Source organism: Gopherus evgoodei, chromosome 15, assembly GCF_007399415.2.
Source record: "Gopherus evgoodei ecotype Sinaloan lineage chromosome 15, rGopEvg1_v1.p, whole genome shotgun sequence".
Taxonomy (NCBI): Eukaryota; Metazoa; Chordata; order Testudines; family Testudinidae; genus Gopherus; species Gopherus evgoodei.
Genome location: NC_044336.1, coordinates 22,053,790 through 22,078,855, shown reverse-complemented (window position 1 = coordinate 22,078,855; position 25,066 = coordinate 22,053,790). Strand labels below are relative to the sequence as shown.

The following is a 25,066-nucleotide window of genomic DNA, read 5'->3' as shown; positions in this document are numbered from 1 at the left end:
AAATATAAAAATTTACCCAACCTCCCTTTTTCAAAGCATTTGGTGCCAGAAAGGAGGATTCTACCATTTGGTATATTAAATGTAAAAAATAGTAGTGATAAGAAGGTATACAATGGAATCTCCAAATTTACCAGCACCAAAAATGTGTATACCAACCACTCCATAATGTATATATGAAACTCACAATGAAATACTACATATTAAAATATACCCTAAGGAGCAAATTATTCCTGATCACATTACTTACTTACTGAAACTAGCCCAACAATGACCAATTCATAATTTTGAAGTCATACAGCCATATCCCTGACAAGTAAATACTTTCTTTATTTTCACTGTAGGGTAGCTACATTTACTCCCATCAGTGGAGAAGAGCAGTGGTACCTACCTAATGTCTCCCCTATGGGCATTCCTGCAGGATTCTCTTCAATGAAGTTGTTCAAGTGAGATGGCAGCATTGGATTGTGCTGTGCAATAGGTCTCAGAGTGTTACTGACTTCTTGCAACATGGGTGGGGGATGATGTTCTGACATCACAGCATCTATTGCAGGAGAATGTGGTCGGTGGGGAATTGGGTTATTAAAAAAAGATTGGTTGGGGCCCATCTGGTAAGCAGGGGAAAGCTGTGAAGGTTGTGGAGGCTGCTGATTTACATGATTATGCTGCTGGACTACCTGGCTCTGCTGGGGTGGTATTTGGTTTTGCTGTTCAGGCAAATGATTTTGTTGCTGACTTAAAAGATTTTGCTGCTGTTGCACAAGATATGGCTGCCTGGGGATCTGGGACAGGTGCTGGTAGTGGCGACTGGGGACTGCATACTGTGTATGGGGAGGGGTGAGATGTAGATTCAGTTGCCTAGGGTTGAGATTATCTTTGCGATGAAATTTAGAATTAGGATAACCAACGCCGGAACGTGACTCTGGGCTTCTATTTTGGAAATTTCCTTCTACGTCAACCTAGAACAAAGGATAGAAAACATTTCCAAGCTACTTAAGAAAACAAAATCCCTGTAAGCTATGACTGTACTACACTAAACAAATTAATCTAACACTGACTCAGGCATACAAAACCTCAGGAATGTGGGAAGAATAAGGAAGAGAAAGAAGGTACTGAACAGCTTAGACATATTCTTCTCTTTATTTATCAAACTGAAGGTATATTCTGCCAACAGTTCTGACTGGCTTCATCTTATTTAAACTCCTTTACACTGTTTGTGATATTTTATTAATCTGAAATTTCTCCCCATTAGAGAGAGAAAACTAATTCCTTCATAGCTATTTCACTAGGTGCAAACTAAGAAGTGCACTCCATATTTTCTTCTTATTCTTCTATATTTAAATGCTGCACTCAGACATTTCCATCATCAAATTTCTTTTTGTAGCTGCTGTTATTGCAGAAATGAATTACCAGCTGCTTCCTTATGATCATATCTAATTTAGCTAATTATAGACAACTGTCAAATTTTGAGCCTTTTGCTTTTATTTCTAGGACACAGACACCAAATATTTCAAGGAAAACGTCATTATTTGCCAGTTTTCGACATTTCACTTCAGAACACTCCATTATATGACTCACATCTTTATTTCTAAAACTAAAATTGTCGTCTACATTACACTATCCACTTTCTCTCCCAGAAAATTACTGAAGATTTCTGAGTCTTCACTAACAGAATTATTTACATTTATAGGAGTTTTATATCAAAAAGTACATTTCTAAACATTTAAAAATCATTACACTCAGTGCTATTCCTATGTGTAGACTTAAAATTTACAAATCAATAAATTTAAAAAAATTATTTACGCTAGTAGTCAGTGAAATCCAAATAGTAAACAATGGGATTAAAATCATGAGCAAGGACAAGCAGCATGAGAAAGCATTTTTAAAAAATCAGATTCAAATCTTTTAAATTTTCTCTTGTCCTTGGGTGACAAGAAGAGAGACCTATCGTCACTCAACAACAACCAGCGCCGATCAACACTGATGGGTTCTGAAGGAAATCCCATTCATTGCCCCGGGATAGAAATGTGGGGACTGACAGGGGAGAGGGCCTGTTGAGCAGGAGGGAAAGAAATGATAGAATAAGAGTGAGATACATAGCAACCAAAAGAGAAGGAAAATTCTGGGGACAAAATAACTCAAAACAGACCTGTTTGGATTCCACAGGTTTTTTCTCAGGTGTCCGAATTTTATTAATTTCAGGTCCAGCACTGTTTTCGGTTTTACCTAAAAATATTTATGATATTTATGCATTAGTTTCTAGGTATGTAAAGAATGAAGAAATATTTTCAACATGTTTATTTTCTTAACTTTAACTTTTGTATTTGAATCATTACAAAGTACCTCTTCTAGTTCAACAGCTGGGCTACTGGAGTTATTGCAGGAGAAAGTAATCACTGGTTTGTGCAAGAGAAATAGAAATGGGCCGAACACACGAACTTTTATCCTAATCACTCCCCTCCCTGAACTTTGGTAGCTCAGTGACCTTTGATGCAAAACAAACACTGACTATATATTGTTTCTAAAGGCAAAAAAACCTTACTTAGCTCCTCTCTAGTTTTAATTTTTAAGCTGCTAACTTTAAGAAAAATGAGAACACTGAATGATTCTGTGGAAACTGATTCTTTTCAACCAAAGCAAAGGCCATCCCTAAAAATCATCCATCACTGGAGTTCTGTGAGATGGCAGGGAAGTGATACTAAAGATATCAGACCCTATAGCTAAAAAATATGAACCCCAATTTAAACTTAGCTTTTTTAGATTCAGTTAAGATAAACATCAATTTTTCAGTGAAGGCTGCCATAATACCCTTAAATTGGCCTACTGATCCTGAACTTTGCAACACATGAGGAGGTGCAATAATATTAGAAATCTTGCATCTGATTAGGTAAGCATATTTCCCAAATATGGCTTATGTATTTGGACAAATAGAAATAAAACAGACATTTATTGTACTAGACAAGCTGATCAAAAAAGTTTCTTAAACTTGTACTTTACACACAAGAACGCAATATCCTTTTTCAGATGACGGCTAGCTTTGAAACGTAACTCCTTTAAGTGGACAGATCAGAAATGTTCATATCAAAGTACATGGTAAGGAAACCACAAATCTCAGCAACCAAAAGAATTAGTCAACAGAGAGTCCTGTGGCACCTTACAGACTAACAAATGTATTGGAGCATAAGCTTTCGAGGCTGTCATGAATCTGACGAAGTGGGTATTCACCCACAAAAGCTTATGCTTCAATACATTTGTTAGTCTGTAAGGTGCCACAGGACTCTTTGTTGCTTTTTACAGATCCAGACTAACACAGCTACCCCTCTGATAAAAGAATTAATGCATCTCTGGAAGTATTTTTTTTTTTAAATAAAACTGCTTCCCCTTCTAAGTTTTATAAAGTACCCGTGCATGAAGGCAAACTAAATCAATCTAAAGCATATTTTTGATGTATGGCACTTACACTTTACACAGAAGTGAGGAGATATGTAAAGTGTATATTCAGTTTTAAAAGATATTGCTTTAAAACAGTATTTATAAGGGCAAATCAAGAAAAGCTTTTAGGATCTCATGAGAAAAGAACACCTAAAAGATGGGACAGAAAATATGCCATAGGCATTTACATGTAATAACATTTGTGTTCCTGAAACAGTTATTTCAACTCTCCCAACAATGTTCACTTCACTGAATAGCTGATGTTTGAGTTTTGCTATTATAGTTTCTCTTCAATCTCCAGTAGAGTACTAATGACATAATTCTTTTTTCTGTGGTACTCTGTTCTTCGGTTTATTCAAGTGCATTTCACAAGATGAATTTGTCCTCTGAGAACCCTTTCTACTAGTTAGCTTACTGAAGTTCAAGTTATTTAACTGCCATGGCCAAAATCAGTTTCTCTGGATTTTCCTCTTCTCTGAAACCTAGAATACTGTGGGAGAATAACACCAAGGATGGCATGTTGGATTTCTCTCTGTATTATCCCTATTTTAATGAGCTTCAGTGAGACCCCCTTCATGTGATTATTTCAGAGAACTCTTTAGAGTCCAATTATCAGTGCAATTATTTGAAAATGAACAATAATGTTTTCTGGTGTGCTATTGTGACAGCTTACATGTTTAGTATACTGCTACTATATAGAAAGTGTCTCAGATTTCTACCTCAGCCTCCAAGTTTTCAAATATTTAATGAGGAAGGATTTTGCAATACATTGTTTGAATGAAAAAATCCATCTTCACAGCACAAATGGATTCAGAGCACCTTTCAGTTATGATACAAGCCTTCAGCATTAAGGTGCAATTCTGCTCTGAAACTGGATTTTAAGCAAATAGCATCACAGGGTTCCCTCTTTATTGTCTCTCAGTGATGCCTCGTCAGATTTTCGCAGTGTGGGCCAAATCTGCCTTCTCTTATTTGTTCGTGCAGTCTCAGAGAAGGCAATGGACCTACTCACGTGAGTAAGGAGAGGAAGATTCATCCCACTGTAGATTAAATTTTTTCCCCCCTAACTGCCTATCTTGCAACTGTTCCTGAGATCTGAAATCAAGCTGCCTTCTCTCTGCCTTCGTAAAGATTCCACAATACAAATTTACTTTGAAATTCTGTCGGTGATATTTGTGACAAAACACTCCAGCTCACCCTCTCGTTGCTGTAGAGGGATAAATGGAGTAAACTACTGCTTGTCACTATAGCAAGCAAATATGATTCAGAATATCCATCAGGAGAAGATCTCTTCCATATGAAGGTGGTATTTTTACATGGTCACTTTTCTGGTCATAACCACAGTTTAAAGAGAAATTTAAGTGGTAGCCAAATCTCAAATGGGACCACAATGACATCTGACTTTATTTTAGATTCACTCTTCAATTCCCAGAATGGGGACTATTTTATTCTAATCCCTAAATCATGCAATGATTGGCAATGATTTTCCTATATATTGGAATATAAATAGTTTTTCATCTATATTAGAAAAAAAATCATAAATGACATTTCAATAACCCGGGTCCCTGGGTTTTCAGGATACTTCAGTAGGGTTATGTCCAATGCTAAGATCATAGTCAAGGAAATGAATCCTCCACTACTACCAGTCTACAGTCTGGTCTACAGCCTTGCACAGCCTCCCTTTAAAGACACACAATTCATAGCATAATAAAGTCTACGGTAAAGATAGAATTTCCAAACACCAGCTATTTTCCTGGCTAGGCAACATCACAGATAACCACTTCTGCTTAATATAGTTGCTAATGTTTTAAAAAATATTCTAACTTTGTGTCTATTTCCTCACATCCACATCCCAAAACACACCAACTCCGTGGGGAGTCTCAGGAAAGAGAACAGGTTCTGTGTGGGCCATGGGAAATGAACTATCATCAGCCCCCTAAAGAACAGGATTGGTGTTCACAAGTTGGGGATAGCATGGAGAGCCCTGCCCTGTGATCGCCAGTCCTGTGTGTAAACAGAGGAACAAGTTTCCATTGCTGTCAAATTCAACATCTGTCAGGAACATTCAAATTCACTTTAAAAATGACAGGTTTTCCTCTCACAATATTCTGTCGGAACTGCAGATATCGTCACCAAACAAGAAGTCACCTGCTGAGGGATTTGAAGAAACATACAACTCACCATTTCGATTTTGTTCATGTTGTTCCTTTTCTTGATGTTGAAGTTGCTGCTGCCCTATACTAACTGGTGAATGATGTCCCAGGCCATAAGGTATAGGAGACCCACGCCCATGCGCCTGTAACAGGTTCATATTATATGCCATAGCTGCTTGGTGCGTAATAATTCGAGGGTCAACTGCAAACCTACCCTGATACCCTGTCCATGGCACCTATGTAATTAAGAAAAAAAATAGATGCAATAAATGAATGTACATTTAAGGAAAGGCATAGAGTCAGTTACAATTACTGACTCAGGAAGCACTTCTCCATAGTAGCAGTGATGATGAGGTGATAAAGCATGTGTGACTGATAGGAAAAAAGAGCAACAAGTTCAGGCATAGTAGCAAGGGTCACAGAGGAGAAGATTTTTGAAGAAGAGTGAGATAAATCAACAAGGGCTACACTGGGGAAGAGGGTAATTATGGAAGTGCATCTGACAGGAGATAAGACCTGAAAGCCACTGAAACAAGAAGGCAGGGACCTTCCCTTCTCCTAATTGCAATAAAAGCAGACAAAACTGATTAAATAAAGGAGCTGGGTCAACGTACCATTACTGCAGATATTCAAGAACAGGTTAGATAACATATTAGTGAAAGATGGACAGGGTAGCCTATGAACTAGATACCATGACCAGGAAGGTCACTCTGTCCACGAAATGCCCCAGTAAAGTCAGTGGGGCTCTGGTGGGCGCATCAAGCAGTCCACCCACACGTTACACGCTGAAGGACCTAAAAATCTATGTTATGGGCCACATTTTAAAAGGTGACACCTGGGGGGGGGGTCAAGAAGGGTCACATGACACTCCTCAGATGCCTGGGGGGGCACATTCAGAAGGGAATCAAAGCAGTGAAAAGAGCAGAACATGGGGCCGCCAGGTGGTTCCATGTTGTCAGCTCCTCCGACACAGTTGTACGGCCCCCAGTCCACTCCTAGCCCTTCCACACAGCTGCTTCTCCTAGGGTTTGTACAGCTGGAGGACAGGGCTGGGGGTGGCACCACTACAGTCGTGCCAGAGTGGCATGCCCTTTTTTCACCTGAAATCGGTATCTGGCGCAGCAGGAGAACAGAGCCCCCCCTTCCCCCAGGAAGAGCAGTGGGGCCCGGGTTGGGGAGCAGGACGAGGACGAATCACGTGGGGGGGCTTGTGGGGAGGTCACATGCCCCCCTTTGTGTTCCTCCCATGAGTTGCCCATCTGTTTGAAATAAAATTCACTTCCTGAAAGCGTGAAATCCAGGGTCTTTAAAATACTGTGCATTTCGTTCCCTAAAATCTGAAAAGGAAGACATCCCTGGATCAAATCTTGCCTTGTGGGGAAGTTTATTAAAAAAGGAGAGCCCATGAATAAAAAGAGAATGAAATGAATATCGTCAATGTTCAGTGTGACAAACCATCCTTAACTGATGGCAGCAGACAACCTCACTCATTTTTTACTCTGGATATGAAAGATGCCCTAAACGATACAAGAAAGGCTTTTTGTCTTACATGGCCGCAGTCATTTTATTATATTTTTAATAAATCAATCCCTATAGCATCTTCCAAGTAATTCATTAGATTTTTGCAAATATTTGCCTTTGAAACCTGCACTCCTGAACTTCAGCTTTGGGCTATGTGCTTCCTCCAATTGTGTCTGGGCAATTTCAAATTATCTCCAATATACTTCTTTTTGAAAGCAGATGTCTTATTAGTATGTGGACCTTCAGACCTAATTATTTAAAAATCCATCCCCAGGGCGGGGGTGGAATATAAACATACTGATATTTTCATATTTTTTCTTTTGATTGGAGGTACATAGGAATATATTAGGTCTTAAACTATAAAACAGAAAAAAATATTTAAATTATCTTGTTTTGATATTAATAAAAAGTGAGTAAGCAATTACAAAGATACAGCTGCTGGCCGTCTCATTCCATTTAAATCTAACCATCATATGCAGACTTCTGGTAACCTAGTAAAAAGAAAACTTATTTGACCTAATGAATGGAAATCAGTGGTCTTACTACTTAAAAAAGGAGAAGATTGTGTAATCTATAGTTGCCAGATGGTTTGGGCACCCACAGCTGAAAGCACGGGTTTATAGCAAGCCTCAAAATAGTAGCCATGAATTGGATTTTTATAAAGAACCCACACAACTACTAAAAAAGTTAACAGTGTGTGAATATTTACAAATGTATAAGAAATTATATGTACATAAGTGCATGCATACATCCTATCCCCAAAGAAACTTTCAGGAGATGTGCACAACTATGTTACCACACATCATTATTTCTGTAACCACTGTTCTCTCTTCCACAATTCCCTACCTACATTTTTCTGCTCTTAATCTTAGATTGGAAGGTCTCCAGGTGAGGGAACATGCTTTTTATTTGTACAGTGAAATGTCTAGAACACTCTTTGGTGCTACATCAATGTATAGTTCTGCAAGTAATTCCTGCAACCTAACTGAAACTGCAAACATCAGGGATTCTCATCGTATGCTCAAATTATAGCTTCTTCTTTGATATCTCAAGGATGATCATTATTTGGTAACATTGTGGGTGAAGTCACTCAGAATTATAGTTGCTACATCTAATGGAGAGAGGAGAGGAGGGAATACTGACTCCCATTAAAAATAAGTAGGGGAATTCTATTGATAAAGCAATGCCAATGTGATCGACAACAGAACCAGGCATGTAATTTCAGCAATACAATGATCCACAAAGGAAAATTAATAGTTCTAATTGATCAGCTGGACAGTTAACTGCTTGTAATTCAATTTTCATATGCTGGTAATATTTTAGTGCCTAAAGCTGAGGAGAGCTATAATCATCTTCTATTGTCTAGTGTGTTTTGGTTCAGCAGTATGACAACTTCAAACGGTGTGCTAGTCATAAAGTAACAGCTCTGAGGGAATTAGATGCACTTCTTGTGATGTTCCAGAGAGAAAGATACATCTCCCATTATGCTTATTCCTTCAGGGGACTCTGATGTGCACCTGTGAAGTGTCACAGAAGTGGATTTGAAAATCAGACTTACATGCAGAGTATATGAAAGACTAGAAGCATAAACTCTTGGATTTTCAGTCAAATTAGCCACAGTAAGAGGTCCTGTTCAAGTACTCATCTGTTCAATATTCAGAGACATGGGATTATAGTCCTATCTATTCAAATCACAAGCTTTAAAGCAAATATTGCTATCATATATCACAAAAATGACATTGAATAGAGCAATGAGAATGTCTGTGGTGAGTATTTAGGGTCTGAACCTAATCTTATACCACTTTTACTGTGGTGTAATTCCACTGACTGCAGTGTCTCCTGAATTCCAACAGGGAAAGGCAAATCAGAAAATGCCCCTTAGGCCTGGTCTACACTAGAAAATTAGGTTGTCTTTAACTACGTCGCTCAGGGGTGTGAACAATTTATTTAAACCTACCTAAGTCCCCGTTTAGACAATGCTAGGTTGATGGAAGAATTCTTCCATGGATATAGCTACTGCCGCTCAGGGAGGTGGATTACCTATGCCCAGGGCCGGCACTTCCATTTAGGCGACCTAGGCGGTCGCCTAGAGCACCAGGATTTGGGAGGGTGGCATTTTGCTGCTCTCGGCGGCAATTCGGCAGCGGGGGGTCCTTCCGCGCTCCAGGTCTTCTGCGGCGGGTCTTTCACTCGCTCCGGGACCCGCCACTGAAGTGCCCAGAAGCCCAGGAGCGCGGAAGGACCCCCCCCACCACAGAACTGCCGACGACTGGGAGCATGGAAAGACCCCAGCCTAGGGCGCCAAAAACCCTGGCGCCGCTCCTGCCTACGCCAACAGTGTTTACACTGAAGCACTAAGCAATGTTTGTAGTGTTTCAAGTGCAGACAGGCCCTTACACAAAATGAAGAGAAGCAACTTTGAAGCCCCAACTACTCAGCAAGCCACATTTTCTTAGCATGCTAAAAGACAAGCAAGCAAACCCATTCTAATTTGGGTATAGTATTATACAAATTGTGTTGTTTACATGTTATATTTTTCCTTGTATATTTATGGTAATAAAAGTATGATCCATGGCCTGCCAGGTCTGGATTCTGACGGGTTAAATTAATATAAAAGATGGATAATATTGTAACTTGTTTTAAAATCCACGTCACTGAAACAGTAGTAAAACAAACCTGTAAATTATTATCTTAATTAATGAATGTGGGGAGTTTGTGTGGAGGTTGTATATACAGTACTTTTGTTTTTATCTAAGGAGAAGACTGGGTAGGTCAATGGTTCAATTAACTAACCTCATACCTAGCAAATCTGAGATCAAAGGCTACCATGATAATATGACTGTTCTGAAAACCCCAGGGCTATTATGGACTACTCCTACCATGCTTTATAAAAGATGAGGACGTTTGAAACTTTACAACAGTTCTCTCTTCACACTTCTACACAGAAACCACATTGTCACTTCTATTCCTCAGCAAATTCAACTAATGCCTGTGAAACAATATTATTCAGAAAGCTTTCGATAATTGACCATTATATCTCAACTGTTCCTGCATTCTCATAAGAAGGCCAGTAATTAATCATGACCATCTTCATTCTGTTTCAATATGGGTAAACCTCATATGGCTTAAACACGAAAACTCTTTTAGGCTGTGTGATATTCTTTGTAGGAGCAACATCATTAAGGCCTTGCAGCTTGGTGGTCATCACCATATTCCTAGCCAGGAAAACCCAAGTAAGCATGAAAGAGGCTGGCACACTTTTCACTACCTAGTCTTGTATTCATTTTTATCTAAACAATAAAGAAGAAAATAGGGAAATAAATGCTTACAGGCAAAGGCACAGACATGACCATATTTCCTCCATAGACAGCAGGTACATAAAGAATACTTGTCCCAGTGTGAGGATCTATCCTTTGAACAGGGCTTGGAGATTTCCCCAGGTTGGGATGAGGTCCAAGAGGAGGAGGTGGAGGAGGAGTATATGCTCTGATAGGATTTCCAATTAGGACAGAAGGATTGGGCTGAACTGAAAAACAAACAAAAAAGAAACACAAAGAGAGGAAAAGAACATGAAGTACTTCGGTGACTTATTTTTTTCTCTTCCAAAAAAGGACCCTTCTTTACAAATTCATCTTTATACAGAAAAATCTGATGCAGACAGAGAGAGCATTAATCTAAAATCAATATTCTTTCCATAAGTTTCCCCAGATCCAATACACAAGCTAAGTTTTAGTGAACTTCTGGGACTAGGAGAAAGCAGAGGAAGAGAGTGAGGAGAGGAAGAAGCAAGGGGAGTTGTTTAAAGGAGAAGCTCCCCAGTGAGCACCAGCTATATATACATTTTTACTTAAATTTGACATGACCGTTAAGGTGGCCAAATGAACTGTACAAATTGCACACACAACAAGAAGACAACCCTGGTTTGCTTCTTCACTCTTTTAATAGGAACTAGAAATGCTTTTTAAATTAAAAACAAATACATATAGGTCTGAAGTCACTGTAGACTACCTAGCTAGAATATCATGATTCAGTAAATTATAACTCTGTGTGGATCCATATGTCCAAGTAAGTCCAAACTATGTTATAAAACAGTTAGAGGACTATCATTTTATACCATGATTCCCTTACACAGCCATTTAGCTAGTGAAGATGGGTTCACACACCAGGTTATTATATCCATACCAAGATGGTATATAGCATGGGTTTCAGACACAAATCCTCTTCCATAGGTCAGGGAAACTGTGGCAGAATGATGGTAGCAACAACTATGTTGCAACAAGGTTGTATCTAGGTTCTAAAGTCAGCAAGCAAAGAGCATATAACGAGAACCCAGGAGTTAACTAATGTCTACTTAAAGTATGCTGAGATATCTGCTAAATTCACATAAGGAATAAATGACTTTCATAGAAATAATGGGCCTGATCCTCCCTTATATGAATAAATCAACATTAACTTCACTGAAGTCAAACTAGTAGAAGCATGGGAGAATCAGTCCCAGTTTCTCCAGAGAAACAGTAGACACTTACCAATTCCATCAGTTTGAAAATGGTCATTCTGATTATGATGATGACCCTTGCCCTTTAATGAAAAAAAAATCATAATGACTTATTTTTCCTTACATGTTTAATGCAGACCAAACACAAAGACAGTTCTTTATTTCAACACAGTAATAGTCAAGTAAATTAATTATAATTACAGAGAAGAGGTTGGAAAAAACCAGCAAGTCTGCGACTCTTTTCTTGAGTATTTTTACTTGCCCAATTCCACTGGTTCAGTACTGTTCCACCAAGGCCAGTACAAAGTACCATTAGTAAGCATCTCTGTTTCACAGTGCACTCTGCCCATCCTTCCAATTTCCCCTGCCATACTTGACTAATAAAAGGGGGTACTCAAAATTGCACTGTCCCTAATATTGCAATATCTGAAATGCTTCCATTTCTCCCTTTCTCTAAAGGAAAAGATACAGATTTGCTTTATTATTACTGCTTGAAACAGAAACTACAAGCTATTTGATATATGGATTTGAAATGACCAGTTTCACTCTAGTTTGTGTAAGTGCCTCTGCCTTTGCATAGTCTTTAACATCTTATGATATACACGGGAGTTGGGGGACAGGTTCTCTGAGGATCTGATATCTTCTTTGGCTTCAAATTAAAATTTTAGAACAGAAACACTTGTCAGGATAATTATTATTATTATTTTGGTTTGCCAGCTTTGACTGAATACCTTGATAATCTATAAAGAATGGATAAAAGAACAAACTTTTCCATCATCACAGATGTGCAGGGAGAAAGCAAACAGCTGTTACCAACTTAATTTATTATTAGCCGCTCCCCTTCATCAACGTATGCACATCTGACACTCACAAACGGGTTTCCAAAAATGTCTAGAGCTTTAAAGCACACCAAAGGCCCTGGGACCTAAGCTCTAAACAGTAACAGCAACCTGCAGACAAAAATTATTTACATAGATTTTAAGGTTTGATACTTGATTTTCAGCTAGTTTGACTCTGTTTGTATACATTACATTTACATTTTGCTGAAGGGAACTTTTGATTATGTATTCAAAAGACGTATAATAAGCGCTAAGGAGCTAATCCTTATTTGTATAATTTGTACGACAAGAGAACTTTTAAAAACAAGAAGGCAGTTGCTTACATAGGAAGACTGAAAATAAAGTAAAAAATAAGCAAAAGACCTGTAAAAGCTGTAAGTATATAAAAGGCTGCTAAATGGAAATAATGTACTCAGGCAACCATTTTAGAAACTGACTGGAAAATCCAACGCAAGCAATTTAAGCATTGTTCATCAAAGGTTACCTCCAGACTACAAGGTAGGGGTGGGAGTATAAATAGCAGTATAGTGGCACTGGAGGCATGGCTTAGCAGCACTGAGTACCTACTCCCTTGCAGGTTTGTATTCAGCCTCACATTTTGTAAGTATTCTAAAAATACTTCCCCGTTATATTAGCTGAATGCGTCAAGTCAGAAATGTTATATGTTATGGCTCCTGAGATTTTATATGCTGCAGTGAGGGGAGATGCAGTAGAAGTGATAGGCCAGCCAATTGCTGCTAATTGATGCTGCCAGCGGTGGAGGAGATAAAACATGGCACCATGCATCCTTAATGATAATCTGAGCTCCTTTTAGTAATTTTCTGTTAATCAGTCACCCCACCTTCTGCAATTCATTATCGGTTGCTTGATCTTTACCCTACCCCTTCACCCCGCCCCCGGTATCTGCTGCCCAGAAGGGATGATAGAGCAGATCTACAGAAGCTCCGGAACAGCAGATCTTTGGGATGAGTTCGCCTCTGCCATGTGTATTTTATATTAGAAAGGGAGGCTACCGTCAGAGCTATCACTCCTACACTTTAATGAACTCTTAGGCATCAACTGAAGAAAGCACCTAAGCACCTGAAGTCAACAGGACATGCACATGCTCAAAGTTAAGCATGTTCATATGTTCTGAATAGGATGCTTTTCTGAATCAGGAAACAGACTCTCAAAATTAAAATATTTTTTAAAACCTATTGAGGGCTGCAAAACTTTACTTGCCCAGTAGATAAGTCTAGGTAGTTTTCCAGAAGTCTGAGCTAATTAATCAGTTGTCTAAGTACAGAAACAGGTGGATTTGACAAATGTTGACCTATGTATAAAATGGATCAAAGGACAGTGTCAGACTGGTCTCTGAATTTCTTGTTGTTTTTTGGATTAATATTATTTTTGAAAAGAAAAATTATTATTTATTTTTAATAGTTGTGTTTAAGCAAATAAAACCCCAGAAGCTTTTAAAAAGGGCTATTCATATACTAAGAGACCTAATACCAAATCACAATTTAGGCAAGTTTTGTGCCTTATTATCAACCATTCGTTGTTTACACAATTCTATTGCTGCATTTGTTTATGCTGTCAATTGGTATCACATAGTCTGTTATATGCCCACAAAAGTTCTGCTATACCTAACATACTTGCTATGCTTTGCAGCAATTGCTTTTAGGGACTGTATTTTCAAAATGTGGAAAGGTTGCCTGGTTTGACTAAGATTCTGCATGTAACTGCATCACATGGTGATTTTTAAAAAAAATGTACAGTGCAGTTCTACACACGTAATGACTCTATAAATGGCACCGTGGAGCTCTCAATGACTTCTGGATTAAATTTACTTCCCACAATAGCAAACCAACCCAACCTGAGAGTTGAGAATCAAGCCAGATTCTTTCTGGTTTGTGCATCATCACCATTAATAAACACAAACCCACTGCCTTCAGTTAGGTTTCACATTTGGCCTAGCACAATTATGTTGATAATGCACATGCCAGTACAGAATTCAGCTAACTCCATATTAGCTGTTTTGGCCTTGAATGGGTGACACACATAAAAACTTATTAAAAAACTATTAGCCAGGATGGGCAGGGATGAAAACCATGCTCTGAAGTGTCCCGAGCCTCGGTTTGCCAGAAGCTGGGAATAGGCGACAGAGGATGGATCACTTGATAAATTACCTGTTCTGTTCACTTCCTCTGAAGCATCTGGCATTGGCCACTGTAGGAATACAGGATACTGGCCTAGATGGATCATTGATCTGACCCAGTATGGCCGTTCTTATGTTCTTATATCAAGGAATACATTTTATGCTGAGTAAGCAAAGGGTCAGATGTAAGAAGGTACCAGATTTACAGAATCACTTTCCGGCATAGATCACAGTTAAGCAATAACTCTTGAACTGCACAGATATCCATAAACTCAGTACAGAACAATTCTTGGGGACTAGTCTTCCTATTTCTTCAGTAGTAGAAATACATTAGCATCATTCAAGTCTCAAGCCTCCTCCCCACTAACAATAATAAATGTTATATTTAAAGAGGCCTAACAAGAACAAAACTAATCACGGGCTTTTAAAACTTAAAGGGAAAAAAAGGGGAGGTTTATTACTTATTGTAGTTACTTCCTACGTGTGTTCAAGTATTATCTGCTTACTTTACTCCTGTCATCTGAGAAGACAACTTGTCAACTCTGTTCAGATGGAAAAGCTCTTATTACTGTGATGATGTAGGTGGAAGAAAGATATTCAGATCTTAGGTTGAAAGTAAAGTGCAGGCAGTTTGAAAATGTATCTTTTGACTTATATAGCAAATGTGCTTAGTTTACAAGTCATTGAGAGAGAAAAAAATGAAACTGCCAACAAAAACTTTTTTTTTACTATAACAATTTATCTGCCTTACAGAAACAGCGATTCTTACTTACTAATACAATGCATGTCAAAAACATTTTCAAATTTTACCAATTAAAATCACACATAGCAAATGTTTCAACTGTAAATTGCACTCAAGACTGAATCACCAGTAAAAAATGAAATTATTGAAACAGCAAAAAGAGCAATTTAAAATGAACAGACCTGAAGTTTCTTATAAGCCTAATGCTTTAAAGCATTATTAGGAGCTTTAAAAAACTGCATTGTGTGTCAGAGATCAATGGATTTTGATAAAGTAAATGAACAGTCCCAATTATAAAGATACATTTTGAAAGGATTATCGAAGTGAAAGCTTTTTTTTTTACTGCACTGACAAATAAAATTAAAAATCAGCAATGAAAACCAGCATTAATTTGAAAATTCACTTTAACTGTTAACTTGTAATAAAAAATATAAAATTGCAAAAAATTCTGTTTTTTCTTCACATAAAATGAAATTTTTAACAGGCCTAACAAAGGACTTTTTAATTACAACTGCAAACATGGATCAATTAAAACAGTATCTTATTTATTAACATTTTGTGATAACTAAATGTAGAACTTCATATTATTCTTCATGAGCGCAATTCAGTGGGGAACATATGCTTTAACCATTCATGTACTATCTTCTCGCTTGGGAAGGGGAGAGAAGGTTAGTTTTGTGTGATGGTAAACTTCACCTTTATATCAACAAGAACATCTTCTAGTTACATACTTGACAGTAATTAAATGTGGCCTTTTGATGAACAGCAATAATCAGTTAATGCTAAATAAATACTGTATTTCAATAGATTCAAGGCAAGAAGGGACCATTATGATCATCTAATGTGACTGCCTGCAAAACACAGGCCACTGAATTTCACCCGGTAATTTTTGCACCAAGCCTAAAAATTTGTGGTTATGGTTAACACTGGTTCTTTTTTCCCCTCTCACTGGCCAGTCTTTATCCACCTGTTGTCTCATCTTAGATTGTGTTTGTACAGCACCTAGCACAATGGAGTCCAGGACTGGGGCTCCTAGGTGCTACGGTAATACAAACAATAAATAAATGAATGAATGGTGGTTGAGCTAGAGCATATCTTTCAATAAGAGATCCAATCTTGTCCAGTCCTAGCTATTGCTAAATAAATACCACCTTGTAATTAGGTCTAGTGCCTTCTTTTGAAATTGTTGATGGCGCCTTCAGCAATTGCATTGACATCTCCGACTGCAAGTCTGCATATGCGTGGAAGCTATTTTAAAACAACAGCTAGCCCAATAAACCTTTTATGTCATTTCTTGACAGATATTTCTACCTTCACTCCCACCTCCTGACAAACTTCATTACCAGTTATGCTTTACCTTGGGTGGTGATTGTTGCTGTTTGTTGGTATTTGCTGAATGCTGCTGTCGCAGAGCCCGAGGGATAAACTCAGGTGCCAGTGGATTCAACACATAGGTTTTCTTTAACTCCAGAGCCTCCAGCTGAGCCTTGATCTGTTCAAACGTGATACCGTGGAGGCTCTCATTCTCATGACACAAGGCAATAAACCTCTCCCAAAATTTCCTAAGGAAAAGAGATTATAAAGAATAAGATTTACCAACTCAGGTTATAGTTAACAGAGGTTTTACACAGCTAAGTACAGTTTGTATTTTTCCTACATGCCCATCTTATACATCATGCCTCCAATTCTGCAATGAGATCCAGGGGCTGGGCCCATGCATAGCCCCAACCACAGAGTAGGCATAAGGCTCTGTTCAGGCAGATCAAACTCCAGCCCTAAACTTATGTCATATCATTTCTGATCCTACATCTATGTCAACATAAAAGCAGAGACTGCACTAACCTAGACATTTTCTAGAAGACCAAATACACAGTAAAATCACAGATCATCATTAAAGCTCTACACTTTACACCCATTAAACGCTATTAAAGCTCAAATGCTTTACAAAGAAGATTAGTATCATTATCTCCATTTTTCAAATAGGGAAACTGAGGCATGGAGAAAAAAGTGACTTGCCCAGGGTCACCCAGCAAAGCAGTGACAGAGCCAGAAACTGATCTTAGGTCTTCTGAGTCCCAGTCCAATGTCCCATCAAATAGATTATACTGCCTCCCCTGGAAGAAGGAAGTTGTCACTGTCAGGATCAGAATTAGTTTATCCACTAATATCCTGCTTAGTTGAGGCAGCAATTTCAAACTGCAAAGTGCAGCTATACTCACAGCCCCAAGCCCTCCCATTCCAAAAAGAGTCCAACCCCAGAGGGGTGTGTGTGTGTGGAGGTGGCAGGCCCTACTCCATTAACTGAGGCAAGGGGAATAATATGACCCTGAGTTAAAGCACAAGATGGTGAGTTAGAAGAGCTAAATTCATTTCCTGGCTCTGCCACTGATTCACCACATGACTTTAGGCAAGTAACCTCTTTGATCCTCATTTTTTCCATCTGTAAAATGGGTTAAAACTTGCCTACATCCCAGGTATGTTGTGAGGCTTAACACATTAGTACATGTAAAGCACTTGAGATCCTTCAATGGCAGGTATGAATGCAAACTGTTCTTATTATAATACTTTGGATGTATCTCATACGGGTTTCCAGGTTCATGTAAGAAAAACGATTGTATTATTTCTCCTATAGTGCTGTAATTAGCTTTTTTTTTTATTAAATCACTCAGTAAATGATCATTTCAATCCGTCATTCCAATTTCTCAGTGTGACTCATGTAGAAGTCTACTCTTTTTTTTAAACATATGTGGCAATATCTATTGGTAAAACATTTGATTTTAGGAACTCTAACAACAAATACTTTTTCTGAAAAGCAAGCAGAACATGGGACAGTCATTTTCCTCTGAAAAAATTTAAATATCATTGTTTAAAAAACAACAACAATCAGGATCTTATCTCCTTTAATCAAGGAAAAAGTATTAAATTATCTCCTTCAAGCAATGAGGGGTGATGAAAAATAAAAGATCTAGGGGAAAAACTACCTTAGACGTTGAAATGATGAAAACTCTATGAGGCACATTTAATAACAATCCATCTCTTTAATTTTCATTTTTTTGGTAAGAGATTAAAGACAACAGGCTGACAATATTTTATACTAGTAAATGTCTTCTGACAATCTCAGATTGATTCTGTACTGGAAGGTGTTGAAAAAAATTGAAGGCCTGTATAATGTATTACTATTATTCATAAGCAGATTGGGGTGCCTGCTTCTTCCGTTTTTTCCTGAACCTAAGGTAATAAGAACTATAGTCATATGTAGCTCTGTAAATGCTTTACAGAAGATGGGAAATATAATTAGTGCCCATTTTACATATGGGCATCTCATGAGGCCAAGCAAATGAGCAAAAAATTATTTTTAAAAATAAAAGACTGTCTTCTTGGGCAAAAATCTGGCTGATTCTTCCATAGGAGAGAGAGGCCAAAACACAAGCGTTTTGTGTAGAGTTTTGTGTACAGTGCACAAAAACTGTAAACGGATATTCTGCAGGTCTTCTGCACACTGACCTGCAAAAAGGATTTAGGGATCAAAGTTCCTTGATCCACCTATGGCAGGGTTTCTCAAACTCGGGTCGCCACTTGTGCAGGAAAAGCCCCTGGCGGGCCGGTTTGTTTACCTGTCCTGTCCGCAGGTCTGGTCGATCGCTGCTCTGGGCCAATGGGAGCTGCGGGAAGTGGTGGCCAGTACGTCCCTCAGCCTGCACCACATCCAGCAGCTCCCATTGGCCCGGAGCACCGATCCACGGCCAGTAGGAGCCGAGATCAGCTGGACCTGCGGATGGGGCAGGTAAACAAACCACCTGAGCTGGAACAAGAGCTGTACCAGGGGAAAGAATTGTGCCCAGGCCTGGAAGGTGTCCAGTCTGAGGAAAAAACTTACTGAAGTATCTCTAAGGGTAAGATTATCTGTACTGAGTTTGATTAGACTTAGATTTGCGCATTTTATTTTATTTTGCTTGGTTAGTTACTTTGTTCTGTCTGTTACTACTTGGAACCACTTAAATCCTACTTTCTGTATTTAATGAAATCACTTTTTACTTATTAATTAACTCAGAGTATGTATTAATACCTGGGGAGCAAACAACTGTGCATCTCTCTCTCTCAGTGTTACAGAGGGTGAACAATTTATGAGTTTACCCTACATAAGCTTTATACAAGGTAAAACGGATTTATTTGGGTTTAGACCTCATTGGGAGTTGGGCATCTGAGTGTTAAAGACAGGAACACATCTGTTAGCTGCTTTCAGGTAAACCTGCAGCTTTGAGGCAAGTAATTCAGACCCTGGGTGTGTGCTGGGGCAGACGAGTGTGTCTCACTCAGCAAGACAGGGTGCTGGAGTCCTGAGCTGGCAGGGAAAGCAGGGGTAGAAGCAATCTTGGCACATCAGGTGGCAGCTCCCAAAATGTTTCTGTGATTCAACCCGTCACAGTTTCTATAGGGGACTACTGCTTTTTTTGTTCTATATTTGTACAGCACCCAGCATAATGGGGTCCTGGTCAATGATTAGGGCTCCCACGTGCTATGGTATTTTAAATAAATAATTATAATAAAAAAAATAGTTCTAAAAGTGACAAATGCTATAGGACAATGTGGAAGTGATGAATCATTGCTCTACATGCACTATGGAAGACAGAGACTCTGGCGCAAGAATGGAAGCAGCATAGATAAATCCCGTTATCTCTGGAATTTTCAAGAAGAAAGAAGCAGTCCAAGAGTGAAAAACTAGCCATACTGAAGTTCATGGCAAAACTCGGCTTGACTTCAAAGAGGTCAGGATTTCACCCCACATAGGTGAAGATGCAGGGGAAAAAATAGCAATGCGCCATTTAGCTCCAGTGGAATCACCATTCCAGATGCTGGCTGAGTCTTTGCCACTGATATATTTCTCCATGCCCATGTATGACATGGAGCTATTTTATCAGAGCTAGGGGTCAAGGCTTTACAATACTCAGGCATCCGAGATATTTCAGAATATTTCTTGAGCAATTTTATTCGAAAACAAGTAATCAAGCTTGTTGATTAATGGGGTGACACACTGGGTATTTGCAGATGGACAGTTTTTCACCACACAGTGTCAAACACCTTTTGCTTTAAATTTTATAATTACCCTAGTATTGATGACAGAATGAACGAAAAGATTAATGCTGCTTTTAAAAATAATTCTGCTCACTGTCTAGAGCTAGAGATGGAGAATTATTTGCTATGTCTCTTATGACACAAAATACACATTTATTTAAAGCCTTTTCATTTCATTTAGCTTGTTCAGAATGGCAAAGCACGAAAATAAACTAGGCAAGTCATACACAATGAACATTATTTCTCATGTCATACCTCACCAAGGTTAGGGACTGTTTTGAAGCATTGGACCAGAAGTGCTGGCAACTGTAACAACATAGGAAACGTACTCCATTTGCTACCCCTTGTCTCCTACTGTCATAAACAGATTGTTAAGGGTTAATGTCTCTTGTACCTGTAAAGGGTTACAAGCAGGGAACGGGACACCTGACCAGAAGACCAATCAGAAGACAAGATACTTTTAAATTTGGACAAATTTTGTGTGTGTTCTTTGTTCGTTGTGTGTTCTTCTCTCAGAGGGTCTGAGAGAGACCAGACATTACTACAGGCTCTCTAAGTTTCTTTTCTCATAGTAAGTAAAAACAGGTGGTTTAGGTTTTTTTAATTGTTTTACTCTATTTGCAATTGTGGATCTGGCTGGTTAAGTTTTATATGTGTAGTTGCTGGGAATATTTTGATTTGTATTGGTACTGGGGGGGAAGTCTCTTTCTGGTGTCTGTAAGCTATAGGACCCTGTAATATTTACATTTTGAAGTTACAGAGATAATTCTTTACTTTTTCCTTTCATTAAAAGATTTCTTTTTTTAGAGAAACTGAATGATTTTTTTTTCTTGTTTCCCTTGTATTAGTCCAGGGGATTGGGATTACTCACCAGGACGGGTGGGGGAGGGGGGGAACGGGAGGGGGAGAGATAGAATCTCTCTTTGTTTTCCTTGAATCTGTTTGCCTCTTTGTGGAAGGGAAGGGAGATGCTTCTCTGTATGGTGATTTAAGAGGAGGAACAGTATCTCTCAGGATAGCCCAGGGAGGGAAATTCTGGGAGGGGGAAAGGTGAGGGAATGGTTTATTTCTCCTTGTTTTAAGAACCCAAGGGATCTGGGTTCTTGGGCTCCCCAGGGAAGGTTGGGGAGGTCAGAGTGCCCCAAAACACTATGTTTTTGGGTGGTGGCAGTGCTATCAAATCTAAGCTGGTAATTAAGCTTAGAGGATTCAGGTGCTAGCATCTCATTTTCTGAACTCTAAGGTTCAGATCTGAGAAAGAATGCTATGATACCTACTGCATTTGGTCTTTTAAGGAAACAGGACAGGTAATCAGCCTAGTTCCAGATGGCAAGTTCACCCAGCCTATGGGAGCGCAGATCCTAAGGAGAGATGCCACTGGTTGACTAGTGTCATTCATAGGCGAATCTGAGGGAGGGCAAATGTCTCTCTTGCAAGACTGCAGGAATAGTTACTAAGGGTGGGTCTACACTACAAATTCACAATGGTGCAGCTGCACCACTGTCGCATGTCTAGTGAAGACACTCTAAGCCAATGGGAGAGAGCTCTCTCATCAGCTTAATAACTCTTCCTCCACAAAGAGGCACTAGCACTGCCTACACGGGGGTTTAATGTCGGTATAACCTACATTGCTCAGGAGTGTGGATTTTTCACACTCTGAGCGACATATTTATATTGAAGTAACTATGTACTGTAGACCGAGCCGCGCACACATAAGAATTTAAAATAGCCATTCTGATGCTAATCTTTCGCTATGATTTCATGGAAATGAGAAGTGCTCTTTTAAATTTCACTGTATAGATGGCCCATTTTCTGCATAAGCATCAAGTCATTTTACTGTAAGACAAACACATTTTGCAAGTTTTTAGTGAGAATTAAACAACAATATGGAAATATTTCACTGAGACGCTACAATGACAGAGCTCTCTGTGATTAATCAATGCAGTTACCAAACCTACCGCAAAGCACTAGAACTCCACTGAGGCCCATGCACTTTTGTTTAAAATGCCCCAAGCAGTCTCTCTATACATGGAACACTTGTACTGGAGTGTAAGAACAGAAAATAAAACACTGCTATCTCTGCTTTGCAGTTGCTCCTGAGTTTAAAGGGAGTGTCTGCCAAACAGCCCTGTCTAGTCTGCCTGTAACATACAGAAATGCAATGATTACCCGGGGCATACTTCGCATAGCTCTCTATAACTATAGCCACAAATTCCTGACTCACTTTGACATTAGAATATTTATAAAATTCAAGAACCCTCTAAACTTTTTTTGAGATCTGTTTTTTTGCACAAAATGTCACTTCTTTCAGACTTCAGAACTTCTCTTCTGCTAAAAAAGAACTCTCTCTCAATAGCAGAGTGCCCAAGTCCTACAGCAGGAGTTTCAAAAAGTAAATAGTCAGTGAAACAAGACAATGGCATATTAAAAGCAATGCTCAAGATACATCTTCTTGATAAAGCTCCCACACATTGCTTATTTCTTAATTAAATAACTTTTTGTTGTGTAAGTTTTGCACAGAATATATGTAACAACTGTTGGGCTTGGAAAGGCAGACTGGACCATTAGCTATCAAAACTGCAATTTAATGGTGGCCCAGGCCTAAATTTTCTTACGTTTCAGACCCTTTAAAGGGGCTGATTTCTAAAATTGTGTTAAGACAGAGTGTATCTCTGGTAAGGTATCTCAAGTTGGGCACCTAAAAAATTCAGAAACCGAAAAACACTAATTACTTATGAAAATTTGAGCCATAATGCTTTGCTATCAGGGCTCAAAGGGGTCAGAATTTGGGTCTCAAGGTCATTCTCAGTACCCTGAACCAACAGAAGCTGGAGAACGTATGGATGAACTGTCTGCATCACTTAAAAAGGATGACTCTTGAGCCAATCAGCAGGCCACATAACGGTCTGTGGTACTAATGGATCTGAGAGCCTTGTCCCCTTACTGGACAAACCCAGTGTGTCCCAAAAGCCCATGGTGGGGCAGAGGAGTATCTGAAATAGACCAATTTCCTTAAGTTTGATGACCAGCATCTTTTCCAATACACCAAGGGATAGAACCAGGAACCTCCAGAGTTGAAAGCATGAATTGTCTCTGCAGCTTGAACTAGAAAACCAAGCCCTGTAGTTGGGAGTTGTAACAAACTCATACTCTGTGGCTCAAGAATGGAGGGGTATGCGTAACAAATGCTGACCAGTGAGTTACATAAGCAGGCATGTTCAAAAATGCAAGCAAGCAACATGGATGGTAAAAATAAAACACACACAAATCCTTTTGATTTTCACAACCTGATAGCAGCAATAAAGAAAAGGTGATTTTGATGCTATCCCTTTAAATAAATATTTAAATTCAAATAATATTTTAATAAATGTAGTAGCTAAAGGTTTCATTTCCATTTTCTAAACAACAGGTATTTGGGCTTCTCTGAACATCTCCATGAACATCAGAAGCATTGTCCTAGAGAGACACTCCGCAGGAAAGTGAAGTCAATGTAAAGGGACAAATGACTTACAAACACACACACACACACACACACACACACACTTCTGCTGCATTGTTATAGCATAGTCAGTGCAGCATTTCTTCTGTTTCAGAAACAAGCTTAAGGCTCTGTCTCTGATCATCTTAACATTTCACCCCTTATACAGAAAGAGAAGCCTTTGAAGACGAAGTCCTTTATATCCTTAAAAAGACTATTTAAATCTCCTGCCATTTTTCACCTTTCCTCATTCATGTCTTCAGAAAGTTCATTTATTTGGCTCCCATTTGGCTTATTCTAGGTTTACAGAGAATAGCTGAACAACAGCTTTGTTCTTTCCACTTTCATATGACTTCCATGGTGTTTCACACACACACACACAAAAAAGTAATAAATCATGCTAATTTTCAATGCCCAAATTTACTTGCAGTATTTATATTGACATGCAATGTTATAATAAGCACATTAAAAACAGCTGAAAATGAAATGTAGGTCTTGAGCTATTAGTATCAAGTACATTACATATAGTATCATTACATATAGAAACGCAGGCTCTTTAGTAAGTAACAAACAGCTACACTGTGATTTTGAAAACACATTAAGAACCAAAGATGGGTCAACCCTGAGTGAACACTAAAGATCTAACACTAAAGTGAACACTGTGGTACTTTTCCTATGAGTAGAGGCCCTTGCACAAAGTTTTCCCTCCCCTACTATCCCACTCCTGATCAGCTGGTTACCCTCACTATACCTTTGCACTGTCTATTCTTCAATTTGAAAGTTCATATCAGGCTCTGCCAATACTGCATTTCAGTTTTCCCTACTTAAAAACATTTCAAAGGAGCAGAGTCCTAAAAGAAGATACTGTTTTCAACCATACTGAAGTCACTTCTTTGTTGGGCAGAGAAGTACCTTAACCTGGCATTCTGCCTTTTGGTGATTATATCTCTGCTACCTTCATGTTCAATTCACAGAGATTTTGTACAGAAAAGAAAAGAAAAAGAAAAAGAAAAATTGCCATGTGCTTAATAATGCTAGGATCCCATTTAGACTTTGAAGTTCACCAAGATAGATGAAAAGGTGACTTCTCACCTTTACTGGGGTTATTGATTGTTTGGAAACAAAAAACGTGCCACCGTAAATCCAACTACTGAAAAAACAAAACACAACACATCCTTTTACATCACCTGATTTACACT

General features: G+C 38.7%; 1 protein-coding gene across 4 annotated transcripts in view; it reads right to left on the bottom strand.

The window, feature by feature from the left end:
* Nucleotides 1–25,066, bottom strand: part of HELZ (helicase with zinc finger) — a 135,739-nt gene that overhangs the window by 16,010 nt on the left and 94,663 nt on the right. For all 4 annotated transcript variants that reach the window (XM_030533979.1, XM_030533981.1, XM_030533982.1 and 1 more), the window contains 6 exons: nt 16,674–16,878; nt 11,630–11,681; nt 10,433–10,629; nt 5,611–5,818; nt 2,147–2,223; nt 389–956 (listed from right to left, as the gene is read on the bottom strand). In XM_030533979.1, coding sequence (XP_030389839.1) covers nt 389–956; nt 2,147–2,223; nt 5,611–5,818; nt 10,433–10,629; nt 11,630–11,681; nt 16,674–16,878 — 1,307 coding nt within the window. The remainder of the gene's footprint in view (nt 1–388; nt 957–2,146; nt 2,224–5,610; nt 5,819–10,432; nt 10,630–11,629; nt 11,682–16,673; nt 16,879–25,066) is intronic.